This window comes from Syngnathus acus, chromosome 22 (assembly GCF_901709675.1).
Source record: "Syngnathus acus chromosome 22, fSynAcu1.2, whole genome shotgun sequence".
NCBI lineage: Eukaryota > Metazoa > Chordata > Actinopteri > Syngnathiformes > Syngnathidae > Syngnathus > Syngnathus acus.
In genome coordinates, this window is record NC_051106.1 from 4,867,360 (window position 1) to 4,892,675 (window position 25,316).

The following is a 25,316-nucleotide window of genomic DNA, read 5'->3' on the forward strand; positions in this document are numbered from 1 at the left end:
AGTAGCACTGTGGTACCTTGACAGTTAAATTTGTTCCGTGACCAAGCGACTAAATCAATTTAGTACGCTACTATTTTTGTTACATTTATTTAATCAGGAAAAAATAGCATTGTGGTGAAAAATCCGAAGAATCACAGTAATGATCTGGATTTGCTGGAGTTGTGCCTTCATGGGCATGGCCTCGACTGCCTGTGAGCATCTGGGTGTGAGTTGTGGCCTACAGCAGCTTCTTGTAAATGTTTGCATATTTAATTTGTATGTTGGCTGAAAGTACATTGTGACTATGATTCTCTTTTTCTGCATGGGCATCACATTACTTTAATTGTCCCCCGATTGAATTTGATTTATTTATTTTACTTGCCAATCACCCCCCTCCACCCTACCAAAAAATAAAAAATTATAGATGGTACTAAAATGGTTGGGCCCCAAGTGATGTATTTGACAGAGCCTCAAATTTCTGACTGCCTCCTGTCCACAGGCAATGTCTAACATTTCAATATTTTGACTACATTACTGCTTCACGGTCTGTAAGATCATGGGCATCAATCTGGAGAAGGTAATGTGAACACTTTCTGGGGGCCCCAAGCATTTTGGGTGTCCTCTAACCCTCATTTGACACCATTCTAAAAAAATAAATCAGTAAAATAGCTACCAGCAACCCCACGTCGCCAAAAGCAAGTCACTCATTTAATGTTTTTCATTGTAGTGAGGTATTTGTCAGCCCCCTCCAATAATCATAACCCAAACCAGTTGACTGTTTAACCAGAAGCAAAAAGGTGAGCTCATCGAAGGAATGATGTCATGACACCGCTTCCAAGCACTATCTCAGCATCACCTCAGGTGGCTTGCTCTTATGTAATCCCCCACACGTCATATTCACCGGAGGTGCTGATTATGTGTAACTTCTGTTTTCTTTATCAACCAATCAGAGGAAGAAGAAATGCTGATATCATTGAAAGACGGTTATTAAATTTATTGCAGCCTCTCTTGTACATTTGAATCTCTGTTTCTTTCCCATGCAGGACTTTCGGTGTACCGCAGAATTCTGCAGGCCCAGGAACCCAGATGACACCAAGGTGACCAGAGGCGCATCCTGCCACTATGCTGGCCTGACAGGTGTCTCTGCATGTAACCACACTGGAGTATTCTGGGAAAGAACAACAGCAAAAAGTGCGCCGGGGTCTTATGACTGTCCGTCGTGCTGCCGCAGACGTGGCATATCGCGTGCCAGGCACGGAATTCCCAGCTTTGACGCAGGTTGGGATTTGGTCGTGCAGCCTAATATCAGATGGCCTTTTCCAGCCTGCGTTCACTCTCTTCGCCAACAGTTTCCCTCCCTTCATTCTCTCCGTGCTACCGATGCCTCGGAAAGATTTCACAGGCAGATAGCTTTCAACAGATGCTTCGCTGGCATTTAGTATGCAAGCACATGAAGCCACCCCTGCCTGCCACCACCATCAACTGGAGACATCCCGTGAATGGTAAGCATGCAGACAAGTTCCTGGCAGTAGATACTGACTTCCCAGTCCAGGATGAAAACAAACAGTTACCAAATCCTTTCTGGCCAAATGGATGAGGTTAATTATAGCTACTGTTGCTGAAACTGACAAGTGGAGGTTTTTTATGGATGGACCTTGTTTGATATTTGAAGTAAATTATTGCTGTTAAGTATTGGGCCATTGTTCCAGCATAAAAGTTAATTGTGTACAGGTAGCTCAGCATCCTAATGGATGCATGGAAATGGAACTCAGGGCATCTTGTTTGATAAAGCTGTAGATTCATTTAGCGTAATGAATTTTTGTGATCACTTTAAATTATAAACTTGAATTTCGCACGTCATTCTCATATGTTGCGTTTAGTTTGTACAGATCGTAATAGTCGGATTATCTTGGTACTTTTCATTGCATTGTTGTCACGTGAAACGTGTTTGTTTTTTTACGGTAAAGGTATGCTTTATTGCAAGAAACGAAATTGAATGTGTATGTTCTACTGCGCTACCACAGTTTTTAGACAATCTGTTCAATTTCTGACTGTTTACAACAATCGTGCATGGATATGTTAGCTGTTCTTTTCGGGAATCTGTGATGCTGTTAGTAGCAAAGGGAGACAGTAAAATACATGCCGATCATATCAAAATGTACACTTAATGTAAATAAAGTGGAATTTGACGAGCTCTTTGTAGCCTCGCTGTACTTTATCATACCCTTTAAATGAATGTGCTGGATAATTAGTCAACAATAAAAACAACACCACATTCCTAATACTAAACAGCTCAACCCAACTGTCATTTTAATCATCAAAGAAAAAAAGGGTGTTTCCAATAGTAAGCACAACATAATTTACAGTTTGGGATCTTTTGAAAATCGTTCACTTAGTGACATCAATGTCATCATTAGGGAGCGGCATATTAATAAGTCGTTAGGAATTTGATTGATTGTTTGCCTCAAAGCAAACGCTGTTGATTCAATCATGACTTCAGAAAAAATATGATGCAAGTTATTGTTGACATCCATGCAGACCTCCGCCATACAACACTGATATTAAAGATTGAATTCAGAGCATACAGGCAAAGATTCTGCCATTCCAATACTAATAATTGATGAATTGGTCACGTCACCCCCCACCCCTCCCCCCCTGCAGTCGATTAAGTATGACTGGCTCTCATATAAAAGAAGGGCTTCACTTCCATTTGAAATAATCCCTAGAATCACCATCCCGTTGCAATGCAGAGGTAATAACATCACCGTTGAAATACGACTTTAACTAGATTGGTTTCCAGCATTTTTAACATTTTTTCCTAAAATCATTTTTTATTTAACGGCATTTAATCCTAAATACACAGTGTAGCACAGCATTGCTTTCCAGCTCGGACATCCAAACGTGTCCTATGTGTCCTGTCATGCTGAGTTCAGTCTCTCTTCTCCGGCAGTTTTTTTTTTGTTTTTTTTTTCCATCCTCTCTTGTCCTTAAGAATGCAGTGGTCATTCCAAGACAATTTTTGTTCCATTCCTCTTTAGATAAAAACAGGATGAGAATACGCTGAGGTACGAGCTGTTCAAAAATGCTGGAATATGAAGTAAAAACATAAGAAAGTTGGTTTAAAAAAAACAAAAACAAAGGTGGTGGTCATCAAGAGGTCTGTTGGGTTTGAGAGTGCACCCACGTCAGTCAAACTGGGCCAAATGCTACCAATGTCTGCAGGCCTTTCAATAGTGAAATGGAGCTAGGACAAGACTGAAGTAGTGGGGCAACGGAGGCTCCCCAAATCCCTCTGGACCGCTCCTGAGTAGTGCAGGAAGGTGTCTCTGAGGTCCCTGACGCCTCTTAGCTGCACTTGCACGACTTGACCACCATGTTGGACAGCTGCTCCACTTTAGGTGAGCGGCCCACGTAGTAGAGGATGGTGAGGGGCTCCAGGTCCTGGGGTACACAGCAGGGTGAGGCCGACGCCTCCGGGTTCAGGGTGTTGTAGAGGCTCAGCAGCTTTAAGTGGAGAGAACAGGCCAGAGATGAGAATACAATTGAATCCACCTTTTAAATCATATCAATACTATTGTATGCAAATAGGCAATATAATAGAACACTTCTGTGCTATGTACATTTTCTGGATTAGTTTGGATAATGTGACATAAAAAAAATACATCATGCAAGCTCACCAGAGATGCTGATCAATGCGAAATTTAAATCGAAATTACATAGTGAAAAAGAAATATTAATCCACTGACTGTTGAGAAGTGGGTTAATAATAATAAAAAAAATAAAATAATTTCCGCAGTTTCATGTTATGTTGTAAATATAGGTCATCAGAAAGACTTGAGATTTTTTTAAAACCTGAAATGGCCCCTGATAAATCCTCCAGCTTGTGCCGTTTTATGACTCACCGTGCTATGTGTGGTGTCAGCGCTGCGTAAGTAAGGACAAGGACCAGAGCAGAAATTGGCGTAGTAACCCTCAGGCTGATGAATCCACCTCCAACCCAAGTCCTGGCGGAAATTAATATAAAGTGGTCGCACACAGCAGTTCTCCTCGTAATTGCTGCACACAAGGAGGGAAGAGGAGATTAGCGCTCTTAACAACACGGTCATGTAGCACAACTATTTCCTCCCTGTGGCCTTGCTGCCACAGATGAGAGAAGTTCCCAAATTCCACTCCTAGGTGTGCCCTTATTTTCCCTTCCCAGTGAGCCCAGGTGTCTGTCAGCCCGAAAGAGGATATGGCAGGCGAGGAGATGCTTGGCATGTGAGAGTGGCGAGCATTTTCTAGTAGCTGCAGGGACAGATCCCGACTTGTATCATGTCATCACGTCTCGCTGATTAACACGCGAGGTCTTCCTTCCTGCCTGCCATCCCGCATGTTGGCTCGCAGCTCGAAGAATTTGATCGCGATAACACACATGCCGCTTATCATATACAGGAGACAGCGACGTGAATAATGGTTTAAAATGATGTCATCGTGTGTTTTGTGCTCTAGTGCATGCTTCGACTTAATCGTTGTTGCATCGTGTTTGCCATTTTGGGGGAAAAACAAACGTCATTTTAACCAGAATGTGTGAATCGTTCATGCTTGGGGTGTGTCAGTGAACGTATTTATATTCTGTTCTTCTCTGTAACATACAGAGTTCCCGCACGGACCATATTAGCTAACGACACTCCGTAAAAGACCAGTGCCAAAATGTAATTGAAATTTTGTTGTCATATTTTATGTACTAATTGATATATTTTGAGTATTTCAATTGTTCCGACTGATGTAAAAGGCACTTTGAACTTCTGGTATGTTTTCAAAGGCAGTTTTTGAACAATACAATTTTTTCTATTGTTTTTTATGTTTATAAAATTAGGTCGCAGGTTAATGACAACAACAAAAATCCAGGCCATTGCTTGACAAAGATTTTGGTCCTAAATACCTTAGAGGAGCATCATTTTTTAAATCCCTAGGTATCCACTGTGACCCCTAGTTTGAGACCCACTGCTCTGAAACTGCAAATTGGGAGATTTGGTCCTCAAATATAAAAAAAAAACAATGTGGGCAAACGTGGCTTACTTGAAGCAGTAATTGGTGTCAAGTGCCCTCTTGCGCCTGCGGGATGAGGAGTGTGCATCCAGCCTATGTGGGGGCAGCATCATGAGGATGAGATGGGGGTACAGCTGCTCCCTTTGTTTCTTAGTCCGGCTCAGGTCGTCAAAATCTGGCTCCGTACCTGCGGGACGGAACGAGGCGATCACACAAAAAGAAAAAAAACGTACGCCAGCCACAACTAACGATATTCATAATCAACCGTTGGCTTTTACAGGCAAGTTATGTCCAGACCGGGCTTTACTTTTCATCCCTCTTCAATAGCAGTCGCTCTCCGACTTCCTTCTTCCCACTGTCTGCTCGTCCGCTCTCGGCCTGATGGCTAAAGCAGCACATATCTCAAGAGAGATGCTGCTGGTGGATATGTTGGCCCCGCTTTAATTAGGGCCAAACGTCTGAGCGCCATGGCAGCACATTCCTTGTGGCCAAGCCCGTTCCGGAGCGTTCCCAGGACCCGGGGCCCGGGGGCCCCTCGTACTAAGTGAGATACCAGATCGATGTCATTCCCATGCTCTCGGCTTGCCTTCTTTGGCGGAGCGGGAGACGTTATCTTCATCAAAGACACTGTAATGATGAGTATTCAATCATTCATTCGTCGATGAGGGAATGTCAGAGGAGTGAAACAAGATTTGATTTTCATTTATGGTTTTCAATCCACTGCCCTCTTTAAAGGCAACATATGGATCCAATTTATAATATGTGACAACAACCGAGGCTCACCACAGAGGCCCTTTTTGTTCCAATCGCACAAAAACTACCAAGTAATGGTCACATTTCGTACAATAACAAATCATCGTACTCGTCACTAGCGCAGTGTAGGTCAACAAACAATGGATGTTTCGACAAATCAAGCCATCTGCTTTGTTATCTTGATCTTAAAGCAAATATAAACCGAGTGTATTTTCTTTGTCAATTGTAGAAAATCTCCCTGGGTGGCGAATTCGATTTTTTGGGGTATTTACCTTTAAACTTGACCTCAAGCACCTCGTTGGCGTTCTCAATAATGTCCCCGTTGGGCTTGAAGGTGTGACATGGACAGTGGACGCTGATCTCCAGGCCAAGATTAGTTTCTGAGGGGCAAGGAGCAAAACACAAGTTGCCACATAACTTTACACCAATATAAACTGATTTATGATTTACTGTCAGGTTTACAACACACTTAATGAAATATATCCTGTTGCATGAGAGAATTGACACTCACGTCTGTACATGAGCCACTCCCTCACTGTCTCCGTAACATCAAAAGAGACCCATTCGGGCATCCCCTTGGTCAGAACGTTCTTGCCCCCGATGTAACGCTGCTTGGCTTTGGGGTCGTCTTTCTGGAGGATCTGCAAGACGGGATGAAAATGTGACCCAGCTGCATAAAGGCAAAATACACTCACAGAAAGCAGAAGTGTCTGTCTGAGCCAGACTCTTCGGGATGCCTTGGGCCAAATGTCTACTCTTCATGGAAAAAGTGACTGGCTACATTGATATCCCCATTTTGCAAGTTAATGCCTGCGTGTTACCCTCTTGCCAATGTGAACCTGGTAGCTATCTCCAAATTGACAAATGAAGGATTTGGGTTTGCCACCTGCAAAGATCTCAATCCAAAATTTGCTTTTGCAATCTGAACACATCAAGAGGTCGAGCAGCATCCTGTAACGGATTGTGTTTCACCTTGGAGGTTATTAGCATGAGGCACTAGGCATAACTAGGCTCCTGAACAATGTCAGAATCTAATCTTGCTTCCTGTGGGAACAACGGTCCTGCCAGTATCGGGCTTCTGCCAACCAGCTCTGGCGTGAAGAGTGCGTGGGCGAACGAGTGACAAGCTCTATTTACTCCCCCGGTGGGTGACCCTGTCACTATCTCCTGGCGGGCCCCTGGAAACAATCTGCCGCTCTGACAGTCTGCATTCAGAGCTGGCCAGCGGCTGCCTTAGAGGCGGGATGCAGTCTCCCCACTTGTCTCCCCGGCAGGAAATGTAGGAACCCGATCATTATTCCGAGTCTCTCATGGGAGATTAATGAGGAAAATCTTTGATGCTTGACAAACATGCCTCCTTTTGTACAATGCACCCTTGTTTATCATGGGGGGATACGTTCCAGACCCACCCACATAATTCAAAAGTGAGACGATATAAATAAAATTATGTTCAAACCCTAAATTAAAAAAAATATATATCAGCATATATGTAAATTTAAGACTGCCAAATCAAAAGTTCACACTGTATATCTTCAATGCTGAAAATAATTACCGTATTTTTCGGACTATAAGGCGCACCTAAAAACCTACAATTTTCTCAAAAGCCGACAGTGCGCCTTATAGTCCGGTGCGCCTTATATATGGACCAAATTCCTAAATTTAAACTGGCCCGAAGCATTGTGTCATGAAATCAATCAGAAGTGGCCCACTGAAGACTATTTAATCATGAATCAAAAAGACTATGGATCATTATTTTGTGATCATAAAGTAATTTGTTGCGTCTGAAGTTGAAATAAAAAAGATAAAATGGAGAATGATTTGATTTGGATTAAAAATCTGACATGATGCATTAATGGTGCGCTTTATAGTCCGGTGCGCCTTATATAAGGACGAAGTTTTAAAATGGGCCATTCATTGAAGGTGCGCCTAATAGTCCGGTGCGCCTTATAGTCCGGAAAATACTGTAGTCCTCAGTCAATCAAACAATGACAGATTGAAATATTCAATTGAAAGAAAAAAAAAAAGCAAGATTAGTAATTTCATCCTGCCGAAAGATGGATGTGCAGGCTCTCAAATGTGCTCTAATTTGGTCTACAAGCACATGGAATAAAGATCAGTGCTCGAGATGAGAAGACTCTGGGGGGAGTTGGACGACCTAATATAAATGTTTTCACCGCCCCCTCGCCAGCTCGTACTGTTGGCTCTCGTGGCAAAGGGAGAGAGAGAGAGAGCAAGTTGACACACCTGGTAGAGCTCGATCCGCTGCTCGTTTTTCTTGGCGCTGGCGTTGGGGATCCGCAGGGCCCGAAACTCAGCCCGGAACAAGTTGGTGGAGTTCTTCTCCATTGTAGAGACGTTGAAGCGGAACACCTTAGAGGTGATTCCCTTTGGGCAGTAGGGTAGGTCATCTGCAGGTAAAATGGAAAAGCATGACTCAACGGTAGCTTTTTATGTGGGACTCCCAAGGATAAATGTTGCTCTTGGCAGAATTCAGTGAAACATAAATTCCCTTCTTACCTCATTGGATATATTATTATTAAAAGCTATTTTCCACAGATATCCTTACAGGGATGAACATGTTTATCTTGTGATGATTTATATCATTTTTTCAGAGACTTTCTCAGATGTAGCTTTGCAGCGTGGCTTCCCTCCAGAAAGTGCCGTGCATCGTGTGGGTTGTCCACTTCCACCACTCAGGTATTGATCCCTTTTTTTTTTTTCTTGTGCGAATGTACTTTATAACATATTTTTGATGCTGATCTTAAAAATGTCATCTTTTTTCTCTAGCGCATCAACATTTTTGAAATATTTAAATCTTTTAATCCCAATTTTAATCTCCACCACAAGTTTGACTACTTTCACCCATCTAGTTTTCCTCACTAATTATATATTTTAGGTCCATAGAATGAAATGAAAACCAGATTAACATGCCCCCACATCAACTTTGGAGCCCAATAGGTGCTCAAACAGTAATTCAAATATTCCTAAAAAGCATTCAGGGATATGAGGTCCTAGATGCAGAAACAGGACAACAACCCGAGTCGACTATAACTAGCTCGACACAACGCTGACGCGTGCACGTTTGATAAAGTAGCACGGCGACATTTAGCAGGATATAAATGGCCGCATTGTGCTTGCACCTGAAGAGCTTCCTGTTGCACCCAAGGCTCGCCCTTCTTTTCATTATATTAACGTATAGTTTATTATTTTAACGAGCCAGGCGCATGCAGTGTGGAGCTAAACAAGCACATAGCAAACATTTTACGAGACAAGTGGAAACAGTCATTTACTGCCAAGCTCTGGCTAATTTATTACCCTCAGCTTCAACTCTATTAGAGGCTTTAGCGTAGCGAGGCTATCACACCCTCAGCTGATTCCCACCTCGAGCTGTTTTCATACAATGGAAACTCATAAAAGCAGCTGTGTATCTTATGTCATCATGCAAACATCTCCAATTACTTCATTTGACCCATAATCCTACTTCAGCGCCCTCCCAGCCATTATCTGATATTTCCACAAACGTTATCCTATTTATAGTTGACCTTTTCTGCATTCATCCCAGGCCGTATATCTGCCCAGTGTTTCCACGCAATCTACAAGGAGGAAACCTCAGTAGCTGCTCACTCATTGCCTCCACCCCTCCCCACCTCAGTCGTCCCACTCGAACCCCCACTGGAGGCGGAAAGCCCCCCCCCCCCCCTTTTCTTTTTTTTTTGAAAAAGCAGATTTGAAATTCTAATCAAGTCTTTGGTTTCCTTTTTAGATGACCTCATTTTTCCCATTGCAACAGTTTTAGGTGGATTTCACATTATGGCTTATTTTTGCCAAAGGTCTGAAAGGTAATTTGTTCCATGTTGGCAAACGGCGGGGATAGCTTACATAATTAAAATGGAGCATATTTACTAATTTTATGACCCAATATTTGAATGAGTCACATGCTGACACAATCTTTTGAAGCAAACTATGTGAAGTAACTATCACACATCAACTATTTTAACAGTGGAACCACCAAGATTGAAGGGCCAAGTAAATTCAATGAAAGCAGATGCTTCAGGTTGAACTCAAACCGTTTTAATTTTTTATGTGTTTTACTTAATGAGCAACGAAGGCCGTCTTAGGGTCAAATTTGTGCTGATCTTCCTGCCTTCCGTCTGACATCAGATAAAGCAAAAGGAATGAAGGAAAGAACTTGGGAATCTCCTCTCTTTTCCCCTGTCGCCTGGAGGATTGTCTGTGATGTCATTCTCTCCAGAGCTTTGCAAGGGTAAACAAAGGAAAGAGGAAGCACGAGGCTGCAGGTGCGCGCCAGCTGCTGAAGTGCCTTGACCTCATAAGACAGTGCAGATGTGATTATCCACTCTGTTACACAACCTCCAGTTGTAAAAAATCACATGCACTCGCATTAAGGCGCTGTGAAAAGATCCAAATAAGCCACTTGTGCTGACCCAACACACCCAGGTCAAAGTTTTTAAAAAATACTTGAACGGCAAAACGGTGTGGAAGCCAACCTGGATGCATCTGCATATGACTTTTAAAGCTTTTACTTATAAATAGCAAATATTTGACATCGGTAGTCGTGTCTAGAGGAAAAAGCTGCCTGAAGAATGAAAGAAAAGGTTCTGTTTAACTTTTTAAAAGGGCGTGAACAACTTGACTATATTCCCACATAGTCCCACTTTCCAAAAGAGAGCGAATGTAAAAGTCATTATATCCAGCGGGAATGAAAACGAACTGAATTATCAAGATGACAGACGTTATGTTCTAACGTGCCCAAACATGTCCGGCTTTCTTGAAAATTATATCATGGAAAAAAGGAGAAAATTGCAATTTAATGTCCGTTGGCGCAGTTTGGGCTTTTATGTCGCTGGTCATGTCTTGTATTATCACGCCCAGAAGCGGCCATCAGCGGTCCTGCTTCTTATAGACCTCATGTGTTTGTTTTGGGAGCTGTGCTTGTACCTCTGACCAGTGTAGAAACCTCTGAGCTACAAGTTTGGAATGTCAGGATGACATGGTGGGACCCGAATTGGATTTAAGACTCAAATGGTTGGTGGGTTCTACTCAACGTCACAGCCCAGCGTAAACACTTGTTCATCTGCACTGAATTGGTCGAAAGCACCCTTCACCTTTAAAAAAAAAAAAAAAAATCCATCTGGGGGTTGACTTTTGTTCCCTACTGTCGGGAACAATAAATGGAGCACGTTTTACACAGGAAATACCAGTGTGGATGGGAATTGGATAAAAACACCGGGATAGCTTCAGCCGCTAAATGCTACAAGATGAATGGGTTAACAGGAGTGAGAAAGTTATAAAGGAGGATGAAAAATATTAGGAAACTGGCAGTCTGAAAATGGAAATGAGGTATTGGAGTTGGCATAGGATAGTAGAAGCTAACTGCCTGAGAACCCCCCCGTCACCCCCCCACCCTTTTTTTTTTTTTAGGAATGTGTCAGAATTAGGCTGGAGTTCCCATGGCTTTGGTGTGAGGTATGTATGAGGAATGGCGCTCATTCCAATTAGACTGTTTACTTTGGTCTCCCCTTTGCACGCGCGTAAAATCTACGTTCAAACAAATGACAGCATTTGAAAAGATGGACTTGAGTCCACAATTATTCATTTGCTGGCCACATTTTTATTTGCTGAATGAATACCTTCTGGCCTGAAATGACAAATGACTGGAGAGTGTTATTGAGGTAGCTGAGATTTTTACGTGCATTAATTTATTGCAGGTCTTAGCGATAGGCTTCATGCACGTGCCATATTTTTTTGACACAGGAATAAACATTTACCCTTAGGTAGGTAACCCTACAAGGGGCCATTGGTACCCTGCCTCTTGCCTGAATAATACAGAAACTTTATGGATGGCTGGATTAAGGGCTATCCTCAATTTTTGAGTAGCTCCAAACATCCTAAATCTTTTGCCACGTTTCCTAGAAATACTACATCCATTCAGTCATCCATTATTTTTTTTTTTATAGTGCTTGTCCTGATTTGTGTCGCGGGTCAATTGGAGCTTATCCCAGGTGACTTTGGATGTAAGGCATGGTTGACCCTTTACTGGTCACCTGTTGGTCGGAGGACACATACACGATAGACGGGTGTTTCTCAGTCATTGTTGACCCAAGGCATTCCACCTAAATGGGCTGGAGAGGAGATTGGAACACAAGACTTTGCAAATGTGAGTCAAATATGCTAACTACTAGACTAGTGATTGCCAAACCGTTTGCTTTGGCAAATTACCCCATTATACTAACTGGACCCAAAAAAGACATTTCTACCCCAAAATGTGTTTTTGAACAACAAAACGCTCTTTTGCAAAATGGCAATTAACTTTATCAACTTTTGTGACCATATTTTTCTATTCAAATATGTAAATTGATCAGAAAAGATTGGGAATGTGCATTTATTCAACTCATTCATGAACTTAATTGTGTTTAATCCTATTTAGAATGGTTTGGTACAGTGGATGAGAAAGATATCACGTGACTTGGAGTTTGCTCACTTTGCTGACGTCTTGGAGAGGCAATGATGGATGGTTGGCAACGCATTGAAAGTAAACTTACTGTTTTCAGGCGGTCCATTGATCATGTTGAACTTGTAAATCTCTTTCGCGTAGTACTCGGTCTCCGTGTTATCCTGCCCACAGCTCTGCTGCCGGTCTCTTCCCAGCTCCTCAATGAGTTCCCTGGTGCTGTTGTAGAGGGCCAGCACCTGGAACGGTACCTGGCTTGGACCCGTCGTCTGGGGCGGACTGGTCAATCGGAGTTTACTGAGGATCTGTCCCCGTACCGCTTCCACTCTCTTCTTCTTGATATGGTCAATGTCCACGGTGGTGCAAGTGGAGAGCGACAGCACCATTGTCACGCAACAGGAGAGCAGGAGCAACAGAAGCGCTTTGGCCAGATTCATAGTTCACACTCTGCTCACAGCCGCCCAGGTAAAAGATCGAAACAACCGCGCGGAGTGCAAATTCCCTTCCTCTTTTCATTCACGTTGTGAGTGAGTTCGGTTCCTGGAGAAGTTCCATGATCTTGAGCGCTATGACATCTTAGCAAAGTGCGCCTTTGCGCGTGTGCAAATCCTTGCCATGGTGCAAAAGAATCTCAAGCCTTCATTAAATCTAGTGGTCCAACTCTTCATTCCCCTTAGGGCATCGCACACTGTGCACCGCGGGTGACTCTCTCCATTGCACGGCGCTCTATCCTTCCACTTGGGTGAGTAGGCAATGCTGCATGCAGACTTATTCTTCCACTCAGTGCACCGACTGCTGCGCTCTACAAGCTTTATACTCTCCGAGTGTGACGTCTCTGAGGGAGGGGCGGCTTGTAGACCCAGCTGGGACCATACAGGTCCGTCTCGGTCCCTAATTCAAAACTGTCATTTTAAATCAAACAATTTGAGATTGATTTAATCCAGTGGTCACCAATTTGGTGCCTGTGGGCACTAATGTAGCCCCCCCACCCCAGCATATTATAAAAGTGGCATTAGAAATTATAGTAGATATTTCCAGTAATGTGATTATTATTGTTATTTATACAGCTGTTTTGCCTATGTCAAATGTTGCATATCTGTTTCCTATTGTACTAAATCATTATTTGTTTTTGAGAAATCATTAACAGATTCAAAGTCCTCACATAAGTGGTTGTTATTATTAATAACATACTGTTGAGTTAAAAGTAGCCTACACGTTTTATACTTAGGAAATGTGTATGAAACTGGAAGCCCTTCATATGACTCTGTACCTAAGAACTGAGCACTGCTATTACCGATGGCAATGGCATGGAATAATTTACCTGATTTTTAATCCACTTCTTTGTGCATCGTGCCACCCCCCATTTTGCCACTAAAGAAATAATCAATAGTACACATAAAAGCAGAAGAATTTTTTTTTGTGGAAAAAATAAAGCACATTTGTCAAGTGGTTTTGGTATGACACTCAGATTAATGCTGGTAAAAGCTTGTGCATACGCAAAAGATTTACAACAGCGACATCTAGTGTAAAAGAGTGGATATTGACACCGTTATTTATTCTTATTCTTGGTTTTTGTTTTTGTAACTGATGTCGTAATAACTAACAAGGCTAACAGTGGGTCAGAAACACTAAACAATGTTTTCACTTTCTGTTTTCACTTTATTTCATTCAACAAATATCTAGCCCCTCCGTGCGTTACCATGGCGACTGTTGCCCGGCTGTGACGCTTGTTGATATCCAAGCGCAGACGATGGAAGCTTAAACTAAACCAAAACAAGATCGATATGGACGATGGCGTGCAACTGGGTGAAAGTGGGCCAGTTAAAAACGTGAGTGTTACTGTGGCGTTGGGAAAGTAACTTAGAGGGCTTCTTTCGTCTGGGACATCGAAGTACTGTTACGACTTAGCTAATGCTATTAGCCACGTTAGACAGAGCTTGAGGTAAAATGCATGTCATCAATTGCATGTTAGTAAGATCGATCATCATTTGGTGCAGCCCTTGATAATCAAGAGGCAACATTGTTTGTCTAGTATGATAAACAGCAACCGGAAGAGTGCGTTTATGCCAAAGACACGAAAGCTAAGATAACTATGCTAACACTGAAATCTGCATCAGGAGACTTGCAAGTTGTTTTGCTTGCTGTTGGAAGATTTCAAAGTTTTAACTGTGAAACTGTATAGAAAATGAAGAATCTGCATAAATGGGATTTACAAATACAGTAATTACTTCTAATTCCAGATTTACACATGCAAAAAACAAAAAGAAGCTCTATTATCACAGCCATTAATTGGTTGTCTTATTTGATGGATTTTTTTTTAGCCTCATCTTTTTCCAATACTAATTTGAGTTCTCTTCTGTCACTTACAGACTGTAAAATCTGGCCGAAGAGCTCGCCTCGCAGCGGACCAATTACTTGGAGATGCCCGCAACTCCAGGAAGTCTTCCTTGTCTGCTTCTGCCGGAGAAGTATGTGATCTCATTATACATAAAGATTATTTGCATTTTATACAGGAAGTAATTATTGCAGTAACCACAAAATCTATTATCTCTCAATTATATGCAATAATCCAGGATGATGATGAGGTAGGTTGCCTGAACAATGTTGTGGTTTTGTACTGTTTCTGTAGCAAAGACTCCACAATCATCTTTACACCACTGTGTCAGTCAAGGTTCATCTTAATCCACCTTCACCTGCTTCGGTTGATATATCTTCGTTTATTAAATTCATTTGCTTTTGTAAAATTGCAGAATGCAACTTGAACACCATCTTGACGTAAATGGTATAAAGATTTGATGGAGTGATTTGTTTCCTTTTTGTATGCTTAAAATGTTTCATTTGCCATGTTTTAAGCAAATGCTCCAAAACCCTTTGCTAATAATCGCCCTTTTTGTGTTTATCTTTGTGTTTATCTTCTCATGCGAGACTCAAGACATATAACCAGAATTATTTTCAAGTCTTACACTATATTGGGGGAAAAAGCAAAAAAAAAAAAATACAGATTATCTGCAGACTTCACAACAAAAAAATCACATATTTTTTCCACTTACCATCTTTAGTCTCAAACTTAAATTTTAGCGGACTGTAGAATTTTGTGTGAATAAAAATAACATTGATTTTACAAGCAACACATTAATGATCAGCTAGTAGACTATTCAGAATTTATAACAATTTTACCAGGGATGTCTCAACTCAGAACATTAGTATTTTATTTAATGATAGAAAAGTATGCGTCTAAATATAGGACGAAAAAAATGCAAGACAAGTCGCAGCAGCACCGACAGTTAGAAGAGAGCAATTCCTATCACTTCATCGCTGGCATTTTTGGACTCAGTCACTTCCCTTGCATTGGTAAATTGTCAAGCAGCCAGCACTCCCCAAGCAGAAACATCCCAGCAATGCTGTCGCTTTAGGCTAATCTTCCCAAATTAGGCCAACTTCCTCAACGTGGGGACCGATATTCTCGCGCCCCCTCTGACCCGCTCAGTAAACGCAATACATTTTTCCAGCCTGCCGTGGGTTTATTTACAGTCATCGTTTATCAAGCCTGGCCTCTTCCGCCTGAAATACCCAACTGATTGGTCACATTCCTGGCATCCTTTTAAACAAAGACGCCACTGCCTTTTGGGCTCATACGGTTTGGACACGACAAGTTCCTTGCCCTGGAGACCATCACCGAATCCTAATTTAGAAACCACGAGGGCTTAGCTAATTTCTAAAACAGCCCTAACATATTTGGTCATGAGCAATTGGAGGCACAGGAACATGTGGCTGACGGCATTCACATATTTTTGTTTTGAGTGAAAGCCAGTCCATTCAAGGTACGTAATGGTTGGGAATGCAGAACACTTCAAAAGGCAAATAATTTGGAGTCCAGAGAATGTTTTCTGGAAAAATATGACCTACAAGTCAAACAAAACTTGGTGTTCATCTGCAAATCTGGTGATAGTTTACCTTAATGGGCACTCGAAGAATTCATTAGAAAATGTGTATTATGCTATTTGTGTATTTATTTATGTATTTATTATTTTTTTTTTAATTTAAAGTAATGTGTGTCTTCTGATAAGCATCCTCTAAGAAAATGACTACACAGGAGTTATTGTTTTTTTTTCCATTTTAGTAATTTGAAAACAACAACAAAATATAATAAAGCCTAAACAAGTTTTGAATAATGTCATTGTCTTTTGCTCTTACTACAAGAGAATTAAAAAAAAACCCACACAAATCAGGATGAGATCATTTTGTAAAGCAGACATACATTTTTCAATATTTCTTAAATTGTTTGTCTTATAATCGCACTGGATTTAGATAAATAAAAAAAAGCAGTCAGTATCTGTCTAGAACTACATGAGCTTGTTGAGTCCCAAGTCTCCCTATAAGTGATCATATCCGTTGGTGTGGCTCCCTCCCTCATCCTGCGCCCAACAATGACGTCCAGATTTAAAAATAGCTCGGGTAAAGAGGGCCAACCATGAAAAAAAAAAATCCTATTTCATCATAAATGAAACAAATTCCTCATGAGCGCTTTGTCCTCTGCAGACTCAATTTGGTAATGAGAAATGTTGTGGCCTTCTTTTTTTTATTTTCCACATTCATTTGTCTCGTGCCCCCGCTCGTGAGCTGGGAGGAATGCATTCATTCAAGGGCAGTTCTCAGGGTCCCACTCTCAGGATCAAGATGCATACTTGCATTACTATTTTCAGAATCAAAGAACGATAGGGAGAAGGTCATTTTTTTCCCTGTTAATCTATTTTAAGGTCAGACTTACATAGGGTGCTTGGCTGTTCCCACACTCTGTGCTCCATATGTTGCCGTCTTAGACATGAGGCTATTGGAAACTAAATGAATGCAGCTTAACTATTCGAGTGCAGTCGTGCTTATCGCATCCTCAGAACAACATTTCAATTAAGCTTTGAGGTCTGTTCTGTTTCACTTGTGGACATCTGGATTCTGTGTTGCAGACAAGCTCTCCCTCTACTGGTATTGCTGGGAAAACTTTGCTGGTCTTAGTCTGGACATGCAGGTCATTCAGAAAATGTTGTCGCCAGCCAATTCCATTTATTTTGCAATTATGAGAGTAAATAAAGCATTTCATATTTTTTTCTGCCTTTAATGCAACCTATGACCTGTATGAATCCATTTTTATTGAATCTTTTTAAGCTTATTTAAAAGTCTTCTATGAATACATGAGATATTTATGAATGAACTAAAATAGGGGTTTTTAAAGTTTAATTTTCATCCTCTAGGGACCCCCTCCCAAACCACCCAGGAGGCAAGGCGGCTGGGCAGAAGAAGTCTCCGGATCCGGTCTTGGCAAGTACGTCTTTCTCCATTGGCTTCTCTGAAGGCAGCGAGCTGTGCATGTTATTAATGGACTCTGATTCTGTGGAACAAGTTTATTTATCAGTGCATATTTGGGCCTGGAGCTGTGAATCAACAAGGTTAGCGTGAGCCTATGTGAGCGGGCCTTCGTCCATTTGTCTTCATCTGCTAGCAAGGTGCTAATTGACATGGTCAATACATCAGCCACAGGAGGGCACTGTTAGCCAGCCGGTTCCTCCATCACCGAGGTTCTCGCCACTTTATCACCCCATGTGAGCTGCTGTACATGGGGAGCACAGTCATTAAATATTTAGGACAGAAGCTCTATGTTAATGTGTCATGTTGGTGGGGTTCCTACCATGTGAGTTGTAGTTGTCTTGAGAAGCGATAACAGCAAATTTGAGGTGATCCGACATTTACGTCGCTCACTGCGCCGTCAGTAAAAGCAAGCCGACCAGCAAAGTCCGTGACCCCTTCGACCTTTTACCAGAAGCGTGTCGCTTCTCAGATTTTTTTTTTTTTTTTAAACCCCAACTTGATTCCTAGCTTCAAAGCCATTGAAACACAGGAGGTGTAAAAGGGTTTTGCACGTGCATTGATCCTCCGTGAAACAAAGTAAGTAATGGCCCCCCCTGGAGCCGGCAAGGACTTTTCCCTACAATGTCACCCCTCATGCTCAATCACCGCCGCCCTCCTCCCACTAATCCCAGCGCAGAAATCCCGGGATTTGTCGATCTATCACTTCTAATTGACACTAAATGATCTGTCAGTTTATTGATGAACCTTTGAAACCGGGTTGTCACAATATATTTTATCCCTAACAACTTTTTCCCAGACAGTTTTACCATGTCTATCTATCGCTTTGCCTTACATGAGTCTTAATCAAGGAGCTAGTAATGTGTCTTAAGTGTGGAAGCTGAACCGCCCCCGCCCAGACAGGACACAGTCCAAGGGCAGGCAGGTACACGAGGCTCTCTGCTCCTCACTGCCCTGCTTGGTTGGACACCTGCTTCCTCACTGTTGGCTTTGCAATGTCAGAAGACACACTGATTAATTACAAGAGCTGGTAAATAGTAGCAAATAATAAATTCCGAAAGGCTGCTGGATGCTTATAATAGATTATTTAAAAGTCACTTAGTGTGTTCTATTTAGGTTACAGTGCATCAGTTAGACTTGTATACAACATAAGACCAACATGATATAATTTAACAATTAATCACAAACTTTTACATATATTGAAATTGTTGGCAACCTGGAATTCTCCAAATGACATCAGTGGAAAGACTGTGCCGGACGAAGATCATTTTCGCAACCAATAGGGGGCACTATGTAACCAAGGAAACAAACAAACATTTTAGAAAGTGAAATAGGATTTACATGCCCTCCGAAGACTTCCTTATCCTTATTAATGAAGATATACTAAACCCCATAAAAATGTGGCTTAAAACCGACGACTTGTGTTGAAAATAATAGTTGTTATTAAAACACTTTTTAGTTTTTGCACTGTGTGCAATAAGACGGCCCACGCTGAGAGCCGGATTACTATCATAAGATACACATGAAGACTGGTATTTTACACGAGAAAATTGCACTAGTTAAATGAACAGTGCCTTACAATTTATTGTGCTTTCCGCATGTGCACAGATCTTCCAGAAGAGCCGCTGCAGACGACCTGGAAGAGTAAGCTGACTCAGCCACATTATCATCCATCCTTCAAAGTACTTTTGTAGCTGCCGATTGAATTCAATGACAGTTATAGTTTTGCGTGTGGATAAATATATGTATGTCTCGAAATGTAAATGTTTCTCCCCCCCTAAGTAAACTGAAAATTGGCGCTCATTGAGATTGTCCTTGGTTGCACGTGATCCTTACCTTCCTAGAACAATCACTTAACATGATTGGGGAAAAAAAAAACACAGCATGACTGAGTTGTCATCACTTTTATTGCCGTGAGGAGCCAAGCTCTGCTGTTATTCTTGGAATAACAGTGAAGCTGTGACTAGAATAGACACGGTCATGTGGCGAGCAGGTAGAGGATGCATGCAGGCATCTATTTTGGAGACATGGTGGCAGCTGGTGCTTTCTATTAAAAGGGCTTTAAGGTAGATTGGCCCAGTTAGCAGTCTAAAATAAAGTATGACTCACTGCTTCTGTCTTAGTAGTAAAATAATATTCAAACCATTTTTTTTTTGCACACTATTTAGGCTGCATTTACAAAGAATTCAATAATAGTCTCACGCTCTCTCTTTTCACAGCCGCCGGCTGAGACCACAAACTCCCCAAGGATTAGATGATGATGGAGGTAAGTGCCCCTTTACAGTCCCCCACTCTTGTGTCTCTCCTCACGGGCAGATAGGAACCCTCTGGTGCCTCCCCGGCACATTTATTCTGAGCAATAGTGCAGATAAGCAGGCCGTCAAGATTGTAGCGGGCGACATTTCTCCTTGGATGCTATGTTGAATGTAGAGCGCTGACTCTGACCACTGACGCCTTCTAAATCAACACTCACCTTTTTGATAAACATGAACATGTTCATTAAGAAAAATTAGATCCCTATTTGCCACCAAATTGTCTTGAGGGTAATTCAGTGGGTGCACACACAATCCCAAGAGCGACACAGTTAATCACTGCACACACACGCGCATGAACAGATCTCGGAGGAACACTTTTGCTTTGACACACTCACCTGAGGGTCCAATTCTGTGCACAACAAAACAATGTCTGGGCTGAGCTGTGAAATGGCAAAAGAAAAGTCAAACTTAATTTTTTTTTTTACACAATAATACTTATGTGCCCCCACTTGTCTAAACATGACATTCTGGTTAATGTTGCGTTTGTGGAATATGAGTTAAGTAGCAAAGCAGCATTCAGACCACCGGTTCCAGAGAAAGGTTCAGCGTTTCACTTCTCATGCCCTTAGCCCGGCAGAAAGAAGAAGAAAGCCAGAGGCAGGGGCATTGGAAATTACAGTGCCGAGGGGTGGTGAGATAGCCCCTACCATCTTGATTATGTCCATGACGCTTATCCCTTGTGTCCACTGGCTACTAGCTGGGAGAAAGAGGGGAGCCCAGGTCATAGCTCCCATCGCCCCTTCCGCCACCCCCCACAAGCTCCCGGACGCTCACTTCAAATAGTCGCGCTACAATCACAAACACAATCATCATGTTTCACTGATGTTGAATATTATCATCCCATAACCTTTTTCAAAATGAATTTTACGCTCAGATGATCGTTTTGACTGGACATGTCCGTTATAAGAGGCCCGAGTGATGTGGCGCTGTTCAAAGTCGCTGACCGCCGTGAATGATCCCCTCTTGATATTTACATGCTTCAGCCAAGAAGGTGATCATGTAAAAAGGATCTGCTCGGGCCCTGATGTGATGCCTGTCGAGGTCCAGGCGAGGTGGTGGGCGTGGCGGGCGCCGGAGATGAAAGCGCTCCTCATGATGGAGCTTGCCCGGGCTCTCGTCCTGCTTGACCTCCACTCGAGACCGAACGTGCAGCTCATTTCCAAATGTCTGTTTCCAACGTAGATCACACTTTGCATAGACAACAGGCTCAAGTGGTGTCGGAGTGGGTGTGGACAAAAAGACAAGCCGGGATGTTATTTGTAAGGTGCCGGATGGCGAGGCTTTTTGATGTCATTGCACTAAGACCATTAAATTTGATTGGGGGTCCAGGGGGGACGGATTCTGCTGAACGCTGTGCTTTGTAAATGAGAGGACAAAGTGTCACTGGGGCCTCATGAATATGAAATACCCGCGCCTGCATTTATTTGGATATCAGAAACACAGATGAATCTTGTCAGCGGATAAACGAGCTTGGCATTTTTAATTGGGTTTCATTAAAAAAAGGGGGAAGTATTCTCAAAATTACAAAAAAAATAAGTTGACAGGGAAACGAGTCCCTAGAATTATTCACGGATGAAATAAGATTTAAACCACAATGGAAACGGTTGACTTTTTTTTCTTCATCACCACATCCTCGAGTACTAAACTGAAGCGGAGGCCCCGTGATCCATCTTACTCCAGTTTACTTTCCAGAGTTGTTCTAAATCTGCCGTGACGTACACGGCAAGATACTTCCTCACGTCAGAGGATGCGCATTTCCATCTCCTTCTGCCGTTTAGCTCATCGATTGACTTTGCCCTCAGGCTGCCGTACCGCGGCCGGAGATTACCGACAGCCCTCTTTGCGCAGTCCAAGTCAACATTTCTCTGTCACCATGTGACTGTTACTCTCACGCTTGTCTCTGTCTCTGACAAGACACTGCTGCAGAGTTAATGGAAAGCGCGGACATTATATTTGCATTGTTGTAAGCTTAAATTTAACTGAATTGTTTTTTTGTTTTTTTTACCCAGGCGCTAGTCTTGTACACGTCTCTCAAACATGCATAGTTTTTTAATTTGGTTGTACACTGGTTGGAAAAAAAGGAAGCATGCAATTATCATTTTACATGTATGGGTGAATTTAGGTCATGAAAGAAAGTACTTTGACGTAAAGGCTTGAATGGGCGCAGTTAGTCTGTTAAATCGATATTCCACTGTATGTTCTGACAACAATGAACAAATTAACCTTTTGGTAATACAAGCTGAGGCATTTCAACAGCAGCTCATTTCCCTGCTTGTCTTTCCGTATGTCTCATTATCTCCTCTCATATTTTTTTTCCTGCTCCAACAAACGTCGAAGCGCAATGCCTGTGAAAGTTTGCCTTGTCCTTCTTGGGAGTGGAGCCATCCTCACTCCTGTTGCGTTTTGCCAATTAAAGCGGGTTCCCACTGTTTGAGCAGCGGGCTGGCGGCTCTCCGCGCCGCAGCCCCTGCCAGGCCTCGCGGTGACATCCGACCCCACACAGATGGGCTCGCCAGCAAACACTCTTGCACGTGGCTGGAGCCCGCCCCAGTCGGAGTGGCAGAGTGGACACAGAGGTCGGCCCACTGGCCACCGCGGGTCCTAGGGGTGGGCAGCGCTGACAGGGCCCAAATGCTAAGGTAGCGGGGGGCGCTTACTGGGGAGCCCCTGGCCAGAGCCCCTCTCACAGCGGGAAGAGCTGCCGCCTCAACTGCTGAATATTCATGGCCGCATGGCTATTGTGACAGGCACGCTCGTCTGAGCGGCAGAGAGGGAGGGGGACAAAGTGCCACGCTGGCACACACAAATACATTTATTTGTATTCATTTGAATATTCTTGTTTGTTGTCTCTAGATATTCCAGTCATTCCAGACTTGGATGAAGTGCAGGAAGAAGATCTCAACATGCAAGTTGCAGCTCCACCGAGGTAGGCCGGGTTCGCGCCCCGTCGTCCGCATACAGGTCACATGTCAAACACCTTATTCCGAACAATGAGATGATCACCTGCCCTCCGCACGTAGCGTGTCACTTGATCTGGCGGCCATGGAGGGATAAGCATCGGGTGTGATTTATGCAACTGTGGTACCCGGGTCCTTACCAAACGAGTCCTTTGATTTACAGGGCGGCGAGATGCACGCCGACGTGTCGAATATGTAGCGAGGCTATGACAGCGGTGGAGGTTATTAGGCCGGGGCTCGCTCTCTGTGCGAGATAATATCCACATTGAACTCATTGCAGGGGCAATGTAGCGTGTAATGTGCAATAAGTAGGACTGGCATGCGCTGCGAGGCCCCGGCCACTTTCAGAGCCCCCTCACTTAATTCCGACCCGCAGATAAGCAGCTGGGTTTCACTTTCAGCCGTTTGCCACTTGGCAACCATCTCCTGCTTTCTCTTGTTCTTTGCTTGAAGTCATCACACCTCAACATTTCTCTCCTGTTCTTCTTACTCTTGTTTTGCGTAAAGTTGATTGAATAGAATTCTCAGCCAAATTTTCTCTTTTTATGTCCTGTAATTAGCGTTCAAGTCAACCGAGTAATGACCTACAGAGACCTGGACAATGATCTGAAATATTACTCTGCATTCCAGACTCTCGTAAGTCAACAACTATGCATATATACATTCATCTATACATAAGTACACACATATACATGTACATATATGTATACTAATACAAATACATTCATATACGTATTCTTATATACATACTTATAGTACTTATATAGATAGATAGATAGATAGATAGATAGATAGATAGATAGATAGATAGATAGATAGATAGATAGATAGATAGATAGATAGATAGATATACTATATAGATATACTATATAGATATACTATATAGTACATATACTTATACATATACTATTTATACTGATACGTATACATCTAGTTCATATAGTACATATACTTTTACACAGATAGATACTTATACATGTACTTATATTTATACTTATACTAATACTTATACGTATGCTTATATATACAAATACTTATGTATTATATATATTTATACATGTACGTACATATACTTGTACATATAGTACATATAGGTCATATACTTCTACTTCGACATATACTTATACCTACATTACATATAGTACATATATTTAGACCTATACATATACAGTAGATGTTTGCCATGCACCTTTTACTGGACTGTTTCTTCAGGATGGAGAGATCGACTTGAAGCTCCTCACAAAGATTTTATCACCGGAGCAGGAGGTGAAGGAGGTGAGTGGATTTTTAGCAAATATCGTCTTTGAGCTCCTACTAAAGAAGCGTCCAGCTCTTGTCCACCCTGCCTCCCCTCCCAGCTAATCAAGATTTATGATGTGTACATTAACAGCCTCATCTCCCCCTCATTCTCCTCATTCTCTCTTTCTCGGCACACCTCCGTCTGCCCCCAATTCTTCTTTGGCGGCTCTGCAGGAAGATGTGCTCTGGGACTGGGATCATCTGTTTACAGAGGTGTCTTCAGAGCTGCTCATGGAATGGGATCAAGGGGAGAGTGACGAGCAGGCTTCAAAACATGCACAAAGTCCGGACGCCGGGAACTGACAAGTGAATCATGTTGATTTCATTAATTCCATTTTGATACTAAATCTATGCTGTATTTCCTAAATTGTGCATATTGTACAGTTTATCTAGCATTTTCTACATAAATTCACAACAGAGTGACCACTGCTGGCTTTTTTGTCGCTGACTTAAGCACAGTTTTTGGAGTTCCACTAAGAGTTCGTTTGAGGGCCTGTCTTCTGTACAGACGTCATTATCATCACCCTCATACAAGTCCAAGGTTGATAATCAGCTAAGCTGAAATCCAGTTGATTGTGTTCAAATTAACATTCCTCGTTAAGGCCTACAACCTTATTGTTATTGACTGCGCCATTGACTTTATCTTGCAGCTCTTCGATAGTAGCAACCCCTTCTTTACTATTATCTCAAATGCATTGAACACACTTCTTATTGACACCAGGTGGATTAGCATACATTATACCTTTATATTGGACAAACAAGAACAGATGTAAGATGGCTCTTGTTCAAACTGCTCTTTTAAGTGAAAAAAAAAAGGACATAATGAGGACAGCGAAGGTTCAAGGACATCGTTTACCACGACACGTTCGTGTGGAATTCTTTGTAACTGATGAAACGCGTCGTGTACTGCCGGCCGTGTCTATCAGCATTCAGTTTAGTCTGGTGTTGGTTCATGCGTGTGAATTTCAATGCAGGCCTCCAACGTGGGTGCACGTCTATTAGGGAAACAGTTGTAACATTTACAGATTGTGATTAGGTTTATTTCTGTGACACGGAGCGCTCTCCTGACATTTGAAAATGCACCGCAAAACACCTCAAGGACAAGCAGTCTATGCATCTAACAGCTCAATCACTGCCCAGCTAAACAGATTT

The 25,316-nt window shown here is 42.3% G+C and overlaps 3 protein-coding genes across 7 annotated transcripts in view; 2 read left to right on the forward strand and 1 right to left on the reverse strand.

Annotated features, from left to right (window-relative positions):
• The window catches only part of ttll5 (tubulin tyrosine ligase-like family, member 5), a 35,268-nt gene extending 33,087 nt beyond the window's left edge, over window positions 1–2,181 (forward strand). For both annotated transcript variants that reach the window (XM_037241763.1, XM_037241764.1), the window contains exon 31: window positions 1,023–2,181. In XM_037241763.1, the coding sequence (XP_037097658.1) occupies window positions 1,023–1,069 (47 nt within the window). In that variant the 3' untranslated portion in view covers window positions 1,070–2,181. The remainder of the gene's footprint in view (window positions 1–1,022) is intronic.
• A 73-nt stretch (window positions 2,182–2,254) lies between these two features.
• tgfb3 (transforming growth factor, beta 3) lies at window positions 2,255–13,035 on the reverse strand. Its single transcript, XM_037241779.1, has 7 exons — window positions 12,327–13,035; window positions 8,008–8,171; window positions 6,275–6,404; window positions 6,036–6,143; window positions 5,041–5,197; window positions 3,882–4,035; window positions 2,255–3,483 (listed from the first exon to the last, which is right to left on the reverse strand). Exons 1-7 carry the CDS (start codon window positions 12,670–12,672, stop codon window positions 3,325–3,327), a joined length of 1,218 nt encoding a protein of 405 aa, XP_037097674.1. The 5' UTR covers window positions 12,673–13,035; the 3' UTR covers window positions 2,255–3,324.
• Window positions 13,036–13,824: 789 nt separating this feature from the next.
• On the forward strand, window positions 13,825–24,591 carry LOC119116431 (intraflagellar transport protein 43 homolog A). 4 transcript variants are annotated; one of them, XM_037241783.1, is made up of 11 exons: window positions 13,825–14,064; window positions 14,605–14,623; window positions 14,654–14,703; window positions 14,809–14,820; window positions 17,482–17,552; window positions 19,202–19,237; window positions 19,813–19,859; window positions 22,762–22,834; window positions 23,426–23,501; window positions 24,078–24,140; window positions 24,339–24,591. In XM_037241783.1, exons 1-11 carry the CDS (start codon window positions 14,020–14,022, stop codon window positions 24,465–24,467), a joined length of 621 nt encoding a protein of 206 aa, XP_037097678.1. In that variant the 5' UTR covers window positions 13,825–14,019; the 3' UTR covers window positions 24,468–24,591. The 4 variants fall into 4 exon arrangements, with proteins under 4 accessions (XP_037097678.1, XP_037097676.1, XP_037097679.1 ...); XM_037241781.1 differs by having other exon boundaries at window positions 13,830–14,064; window positions 14,605–14,703; XM_037241784.1 differs by lacking the exon at window positions 14,809–14,820 and having other exon boundaries at window positions 13,830–14,064.
• The last annotated feature ends 725 nt before the right edge of the window (window positions 24,592–25,316 follow it).

Bases quoted from the DNA above. Each gene is read 5' to 3' on its own strand.
- tgfb3 (XM_037241779.1), bottom strand. From the start codon at position 12,672: ATGAATCTGGCCAAAGCGCTTCTGTTGCTCCTGCTCTCCTGTTGCGTG. The intron at 6,144-6,274 runs GTGAGTGTCAAT...CTTGCCCCTCAG, and splicing joins GGAGTGGCTCATGTACAGAC to AAACTAATCTTGGCCTGGAG. The intron at 4,036-5,040 runs GTAAGCCACGTT...CCTTGTGTGCAG, and splicing joins GACACCAATTACTGCTTCAA to CAATTACGAGGAGAACTGCT.
- LOC119116431 (XM_037241781.1), top strand. From the start codon at position 14,020: ATGGACGATGGCGTGCAACTGGGTGAAAGTGGGCCAGTTAAAAAC. The intron at 19,860-22,761 runs GTAAGTGCCCCT...TGTTGTCTCTAG, and splicing joins AGGATTAGATGATGATGGAG to ATATTCCAGTCATTCCAGAC. The intron at 24,141-24,338 runs GTGAGTGGATTT...GCGGCTCTGCAG, and splicing joins CGGAGCAGGAGGTGAAGGAG to GAAGATGTGCTCTGGGACTG.